Below are 8378 nucleotides of genomic sequence, written 5' to 3'. Positions count from 1 at the left end.
TATATGATATACATAGACAACCTAATCAATACAAACAGTCATATTCATGGTAAAAAATATTTGCATCGTGTGTGTATTGAATTTGCGGTGTGGTAAACCGCTAGACCACTGAGACCATTATATCATATCTATCTGTATATATATACCTTTGAGTTATATATATATAACTCAAAGGTGACTGACATAGTGATCTGTCAACGCACAGCCCACCACTGGACGGACCCGGGCCGTAATTTGGCATGCAGGTAGAAGCTATGACGTAGGCATCCGCTAAGAAAGGATTTTGATTAATTCTACCCCCAAGGGGATAAAATAGTGGATGAAAGTTTGTATGAAACTTTGTCAATTTTAAACCGATCGGGAGACTTTGCATGCATAAATCTATTATGGCGTAGGCATGCCCTAAGAAAGGATTTTGATAAATTCCACCCCTAAGGGGATAAATTAACGCGAGCGAAGCCGCGAGCAAAAGCTAGTTATTTAATATATTTCAACTATTTATATCAGATTTAAAGCATAAAGGCATTTTACAATATTCCGTCAATTTTAAAAATATATTTGTGTAAGACATACATAACAACAACTACCTAATTATTAGTAGTACTGGTTTATCTAATCTGTAACTGTATTTTATTATATTTATTTTTTAGAAGTAATAAAAGCATGAATCTGTTGAAGGTAACTTTATTTAAATTACCTTCAACAAATTCGTGCCTCAAATAATAGCAATTTGTATTATATAAAAACATATAAAATTTATCTAACCGAATGCTCATAAATATAATAGGTTGTAAAGAAACTGTACTTAATCATTGCAATAATTATTATTCATGCTGAAGTATCTTAACATCATCTATTTTGGTGTGCACAATAAAGGTCAGTGTTCAATTAATGTTCGTAAAAATATATTATGTTTTATTATAACTTTTTTTAAACACATATTATTTCATTATCATGGATTTGTGAGGGTGATTAGTATTTCTAATTACGAAAACTGAACATATTTATATTGATTTAGAGATAATTTTATGTCTAAAAATACTACTTTTAATTCTGAAAGTAATTAATGAAAGTAGCATACAATACTTCACAAACAATGAATGGTTGCTACTGAATAAATTAATATCCTACCCATAAGTTTCCACTAGCTAATTGAATTGCATCTGTAAGCTAATTGATTAATAGCTATTAAGCAGTAAGTCGTAAAGACCTAAAATATAGATGATGGAATATTCACAATTTTATTCCAAACCTATGAATGTCAGAGTAAAATTCTGATTATTCTCTTACCTTTATTATATTTTATTTCAAATGGCATAATAATTCTATAGGCTCAAGAATATAATGGTCCGTATTTTCTTCTTTCCTGATATTCTTGTTATTATTGTATGCTTTGGTATTTTGACAAGCGAGGATCCATTACGGATCATCCCAGTGTGTTGGGGATAAGGTTGAATATGGGTACAGATTTTATGGCGCGTTAAGTGAGCGCCATTTTGTGCATCACACGCGCGTGCACGTGCTGTTGATGTTGCAGCGAGGGATTCTATATCTGTAATAGTGCTTTCCACTATTATGCTTTTGCACTCACTGTCGGTCTCATATTTTAAAGAGTTACGAAATAATTATTAATATCTAATTTTAATACCAATCATTATAACATCTTTTTCTTATTGTTGGATACAGGTTACACTTTAACAGATATATTTTAATTTAAAGACCTCATGAATAGAATAGAATAGAATAGAAAATCATTTTTTTAAATCTACCGCTTATTCGCTGTATAATAGAGTATAAAGCTGTCTCATTACAAGAAGAATAAGCAAGAAACTTGTGTATTGCTCTTTTAAACAATCCTTGTAAGTTCACATTTTACAAGTCGAAACGTGTGAATACAAACTACCAACCAGCACTAATGTATTTAGGCTCAAATATAAAAACACAATAAGATTAAATCAGTCGTAGTGATAAGAGCAGTCCAGTCCCTACAAGCAGCACTCGTTCACGAGTGATGCTGAACATTAACAAGTCTATCGTCATAATTACAAACAATATGTATGACTAGAAATCTAACATGTACGAATAGAACCCCCGCCTATTGAAAGTAAGACAGTATTGTACACCGCTAGGCCACCGATAACGTCCATATATTATTAGTAGTATTTCATAATAACTTTTGTGAGTCTCTATAATAAATGCTATATCAGTAGATAAATGCACTAAAGGGATCATGTGGTATAGTGATGCAAATCAGCACGTTCAGTAAAAGATTGTGCGAGTGTACGTTTTGTATAACGACACGTAGGTCACGCAGTACCTCATATATATAGTTTATGTAATTAGTGTAAGCTAGAGTATTCAAGATGTAACAGTTAAATATACAAGTTACACCCTACTGTGTGTGTTTACTCTCACCACCGCTCCTGTCATCACATGGCGACCGTGACAAAGAAGCTGCATAAATGGATCAAGATCAGACTATACTCTGAAGATCTTCGGGCAGCAAAGAGGTATAAATTATTTATCTTCAATATATTGTACGGTGGAAATTAAAGTTCCTAGGCCATCGGTGTCCAATATCCTCAAATTGAGGTTCACCGCATACCTGTGCCTAAAAAATTGATTGAAGCATCCATAGATGGAATTATAAAGATTGAATAAAAGGGTGCTAGCGGTCTACAAATGTTGTAGTGATTATCAAATGTGCCGTGATTAGTGTCATTTCTGAAGACATTTTTATACGTGTTTGGTGCAGTGAAAATATAATTAAGGACATATTAAGTGGTATATAATATTTGATTGTGTATTTAAATTTAAGTCACTTATTTTGAACAGGAAGTAGGCAAACTGTGACAGGCCACTTACACACTTTTTGAAAGAATTTTATATTAGTCTGTATATTTTAAAAATGGCCGCATTTGATTTAAAAGCAGCTTTATTGCTATTACCTATAGTGAATCGGGATGAGGAAATTATAAAAAGCCTTTTAGACGGCATTGAATTTTACAAAACTATCCTCAGGCCTGATGACCACCCCTTACTAATAAATTTTATATTAAAGACGAGACTTTCTAGTTGTGCCAAATTAAAATTAAAATCAAACTACGATAATATTAATAATTTAACGGAGGATATAAGAAAAATTCTATTACCAAGTAAATCGTATACATTCATTTTAACGCAACTACAAAAATGTAGGCAGGGTAATAGAACAATTTTAGAGTTTGGGGATGAAATTGAAAGGTTGTTTGTTGAATTAACAATTGCCCAAGCGGGGGGTTTGAACACCGCGTATGATATTCTATTGCCCATAAATGAGAATATTGCAATTAGGCAATTTGCATACGGGCTAAACGATAGTAGGTTGACAATGTATATAATATGTCGAAAAATATCAAATTTACAAGAAGCTGTCAAAACAGCAATAGAAGAGGAGGAATTCATTCCTAAGAACTTCCAAACGTGTTTAATAAATAAAATAAATTATGACGCACGAGAATTTGATCGCAGAACAAATCAATGTCAAGCGAAGCGTAATAATACTAAGGCGCGAAGTCAGCAAAATACAATAATGCATAGTAAAGAAGGTCGCGCAGTTTGTTATAGTAAGCATATGAATTACGTCAAAGCGTCAGCTGATAGTAGGAATAGCGATAGAAAGACATCGTTAGATTTTGTTCATGAAAATAAGAATACCGAAATTTTAGCTTTTAACACAAATAATGTAGTTAAATTTAATTGTTTTAATAATGATATATTTTTGATAGCAGACTCAGGAGCATCAATGTCAGTTTTAAAGTATGATTGGTTAAAAAATTTGCCTTCAATTAAGATCCATAAAGATAACGCTATAATAAAAGGCGTCTGTGGTAATCTAGAAGCAATGGGATTTGTTTACCTGAATCTTGAATTTCAGAAACTGCAATTTAGACAAAAGTTTTATGTATTTAAAGAATTACAGTGCAGTTCCCATGGTATATTAGGAGAAGATTTTTTAATACAATTTAAAGGTATTATAAATTTTGAATTGGGCTGTTTAAGTGTAAAGCCCCACGGATCACTCGATAGGGTTCGTATACCTTTTCAAAAAAGAGAAAATGGTATAAAATATGTTACTTTTCCTAATAAAAGGAAAACTGACTATATGGAGAAAAATGTAAATTGTTTGAAAAATAGAACAACGGACGAATTATCGAAAATAATTGCAACGTCCGATGAGTTAAAAAAATTAAACTCATGCTGTTCAGGCGTTATTAAGCAAGGTCCAATTAAAAAAATTCATAAATGTTCTCAAGTGAAAATAAAATCTATTCCATCAAAGATGGCAGAAATTACTACAAAATCACAGTTTCGTGTGAAATTAAATATTTGTAATAAGGAGACATTAGGAAAAGTGTTAGGTATGCATAATATGCATGATAATGCGTGCAATGTAGTTCTATCCGGATCTATAATATATTTAAATCAAACATCTCTATTAACAAAGGTGGGCGTAGATAAATCATTAAGAGAACTTGTAGAGATATGCAAGGATCATAATATTATGGAAGTTATAATTATTAAAAATATGTACAATAAGTCTCAAGTTAATAAGTTCTGTCGGTATATACAGAAGTATGATGAGTTTTTACGATTATGTAGGTATACTGTAAAATGTATAGATAAGTATAGTAAGTCAATAAGTACAGATAATGAAGTGAGCATTGTCACATTGGCCAATAATGTAAAGCATAAAATTTCTTAAAATTGTTATAGAGTAAAAGGCCTAATTTTAATTTTTGGTTACTACTTGTTTAGTAGAAAACAAGATCTGTTAGATGATGACAAATATGTATTAATAATACAATGTATTTATAAAAGTTTGTATTTTTTTTGTACTCAGGTATGATATACCTTGAGAAATTGTTAAGTTAAATTAATCCTTGGTGCTTGTTTTTTTTGTCTTTTGTATGTTTAAATAATAAAATTGTCCTTGTAATGTTAAACTTTCAGAGGGAGGGGACACCCTCACCATAGACACCCTACTTTTCAGGGGAGGTGTGGTATAGTGATGCAAATCAGCACGTTCAGTAAAAGATTGTGCGAGTGTACGTTTTGTATAACGACACGTAGGTCACGCAGTACCTCATATATATAGTTTATGTAATTAGTGTAAGCTAGAGTATTCAAGATGTAACAGTTAAATATACAAGTTACACCCTACTGTGTGTGTTTACTCTCACCACCGCTCCTGTCATCACAATCACTAGCAGGGTGGATTCGGGGACGTCGGTTGCCACGGGAACCTTTCACGGAGCTATGAGTTTTTCCGCTTCGCACAATGAAACGGCATAAGACGTAACGACATCTAATTAATAACCTCTATCATATCTCTATTGCTCGGCTTATGCGAGGGGTGACGAGCTTAGTGTAAGAGGATTGGTTATAGACGCATGATTTGTTCCGGGAGCGGGTAACGAGCGATTTTTTGCTATTACCCTCTGGTAATTATATACGGAAGTAATATTGTCAATTAAGCTTGATTGATTACGGTAAAATTGCTAGGTTTTGTAAGAACGTTATTTCAGTTAACAGTACGTAACCCACAATTTTGCGACGATATATAGTATGGCATGGGTAACATGTATATATAATTATTATGTAAATAATATATGTCTATTCATATAGTATTTTCTATTAATATCATAATTTCTCCGTTTAATAAGTAGATTAAGCAAATTGTTCATACATAGCTGCTTATTTTATTACAGATAAGACAGATATATTCTATATTCGTCTATAAATTCTCATCTATCATTTGTCGCTAATTTTTACTTTCTACTACGATATTTAGTAACGATTTCACATAAGTTGCAAGGGGTCAATAGTGGCAATTGGCTGAGAAGCTTTTCTTGTAACAATCTACGGAGGAAATCTTTATTTACTAGTAGACTGTAAATTGCTGAAATATTGAAGATTTTAAAATATAAATTAATAACATATAAGTCCTTATTTACGAAAACATTTTAAATATATGTACAGTATATTATTGCCCGGTCTCATATCCCATTTCATTCAACAAATGCTTAATAATTAGTGACACAGCGAAACATCAATATGCTTGACGTGTTTCATGTTAATTGGATAGTAGCGAACAATGACGCCGGCTGATATATAGCTACACTGGACACGAGACACGTGCTTTATTATGACATATTGTTCGCAATTCAAATAATCAACCATTTTGTGTGCGATATCTACCTGAATTTGAATGCTGTGTTCAGTAGCCTGGCCAACTTCAATATTGGCTTAAGATAGATTCTTGAGATAGTATTAGAGTTGATTAGAATTACTGTTTCATTTTACTTCAATTTTATGACATTTACTATCACAAATATAAATCTTTACACAAGTAGAAGTTTAAAATTTATATTTTGGTTTATGTATGTATATTGTATTCAATCATGTAATTAAGATTTAATTATATCAAATTCGACAAAATCAATGAAAGCATTATCATAAAGAAATCGCTACGTCTACTATCATATATATTATTTTAGGTTTTTTTTAATAATGTTGAATAGAGCTTAATTGTATAATGTTGGATATACAAATGATTTGATAATAATGATGAATAGGAAATTACCAAACATACACAGACTTGAAAAGCTTCCTGAGGCTTTACGGATAAACTACATGTTATAATACTTAAATCTGTAATATTAGAATTCAGTATTATAACAAACAGTTTATCAGGAAGTTTCAACAAAACCGAAAGAAATTCTAAAAATTAGAAATATAATTCTTGACGAACATCTTTCTAAATTCGATACAAAAAGTTTTGAGGAGGACTAAATGAGAGCGTTACCTAACGTGTCACGTCCGGCTTCAAGTTCGATGAAATGGGAGTTTCGAGTGAAAAGTTAACTACGAAAATTAACACCCAGTGGATCTGTAATCAACGCACTACAAATAAGTACCACTGGGAAATTATCTGTAGTATAAGTGGTTCATAGGATGAATTTAAATGGCATTTTATCACAAATTCAAAGGCCGTTAAAAGATTCAATTTGATAACGCCACAGTCACACGCGTTTTCAGATTCTAAAAGCAAAGGCCCGTGTTAAAAGCAATTAAAACTTTAACGACATTAAACTCCCTCTCGCTTGCCAATTTACTGATGTAATAAACCTTACTTTCTCATTGTATCTCACAATAACAGATTAATAATCGAGTTAATACTAATCACAGCTTGCGCTAAGAGATGAGTTTTCAAGGCGTTATTTTTTCCAGAGCTATGCAAAACAATTCCTGTTGTTATTTACAAAGTTTTCCATTTCGGAACAAATTTGTTTTTAGCTTTTATGACAGATAATTTGTCAAGGGTAGCTGTGCTCAAGTCAAAGATAATTTATCTGTCTCAACCGCTTTATTTATTACAACGCGTTCGCATCTTCGTTGAGCCCTTAAAGTTAGTGGTTAATGTAGCTTCTTTGAGGCAGATGTCAGTCACTTTTGGCGATGGTAAGGGAGGGCACTTCGTCAGTCGGCCATTGGTCAACGTTACTGATTTATTTAATTTTTTGTCTAAGAATTGTACATGTTGATGTGAGCCGAATAAATAGTTTACTTAAAAAGCGTATCAATATAGCCCGAAAAATATACATATATTATAGAAAAAAATAATTAATTCATCACCCTTACTACCACTTCTCGTATCATCTAGATAAGAGACCTACCTTTTAAGTCTAATATCACTGAAGTGTAGTAAATGTCTTTAGAAAAGTAAGTTCGATACGTATCACTAGCGTGGTAGCACCTTGTAGGACTAACTAATTTGATTAATTTGAGTCACTTTTAATTGTATACGGCGGTCTCTGATGTAACTTATTCAACAACGCAATACATTTATGACAACAAAATTAAAGTGTGTATCGTACATGCACATAATAATGCTTTTATAAAAGAACAAGTCATTGTTTTACGGGTTGATATAGGAGTTCCAAAAACAGTAAATTAAATTAGTAACAGTGGGATTCCATTGCGAGGAGGTAACTGTAGAGGAGAAATTATGATTGATGATAGGATATGATTCGTTTCCACTTAACACATCGTAAAAGGGGTTATTTTATTGCCGCAGCTCTTGTTCCTGTTAGGTCAGTGACTAATGAACGGTATGACTTGCTTGTTTTAAAGTAGTAGTTTTATTACTAAACAGATCACATGTAATTAAAAATTATAATTAGTTTCATAATAGCATTCCCCATCCGAAACAAATTCTATGAATTATTGAGTAGAGCGCTTTGTGTCCAAACATGTACCTCGATGATTTTCAATTGAATAAGCCTATTATTATATATGCATTATCCGAAAATTAAATCTATTTAACTCATTCGAAA

The 8378-nt window shown here is 32.0% G+C and overlaps 1 protein-coding gene across 1 annotated transcript; it reads left to right on the top strand.

Moving 5' to 3' along the window:
• The first annotated feature begins 2900 nt into the window (after nucleotides 1-2900).
• LOC131854855 (uncharacterized) lies at nucleotides 2901-5048 on the top strand. The gene is made up of 2 exons (XM_059206031.1): nucleotides 2901-4010; nucleotides 4993-5048. The coding sequence occupies exons 1-2, from the start codon at nucleotides 2909-2911 to the stop codon at nucleotides 5046-5048; spliced, it is 1158 nt and encodes a 385-aa protein (XP_059062014.1). The 5' UTR covers nucleotides 2901-2908.
• Nucleotides 5049-8378: the final 3330 nt, after the last annotated feature.

This window comes from Achroia grisella, unplaced genomic scaffold (genome assembly GCF_030625045.1).
Source record: "Achroia grisella isolate CSIRO2021 unplaced genomic scaffold, CSIRO_AGI_Agris_v1 utg1245, whole genome shotgun sequence".
Taxonomy (NCBI): domain Eukaryota; kingdom Metazoa; phylum Arthropoda; class Insecta; order Lepidoptera; family Pyralidae; genus Achroia; species Achroia grisella.
The sequence above is the reverse complement of the archived record's forward strand: the minus strand, read 5'-3'. Positions and strand labels throughout refer to the sequence as shown.

Coding starts and splice junctions, on each gene's coding strand:
- LOC131854855 (XM_059206031.1), top strand. CDS start 2,909: ATGGCCGCATTTGATTTAAAAGCAGCTTTATTGCTATTACCTATAGTG. Junction 4,011..4,992: donor TTTTTTAATACAATTTAAAG/GTATTATAAATT, acceptor TTAAACTTTCAG/AGGGAGGGGACACCCTCACC.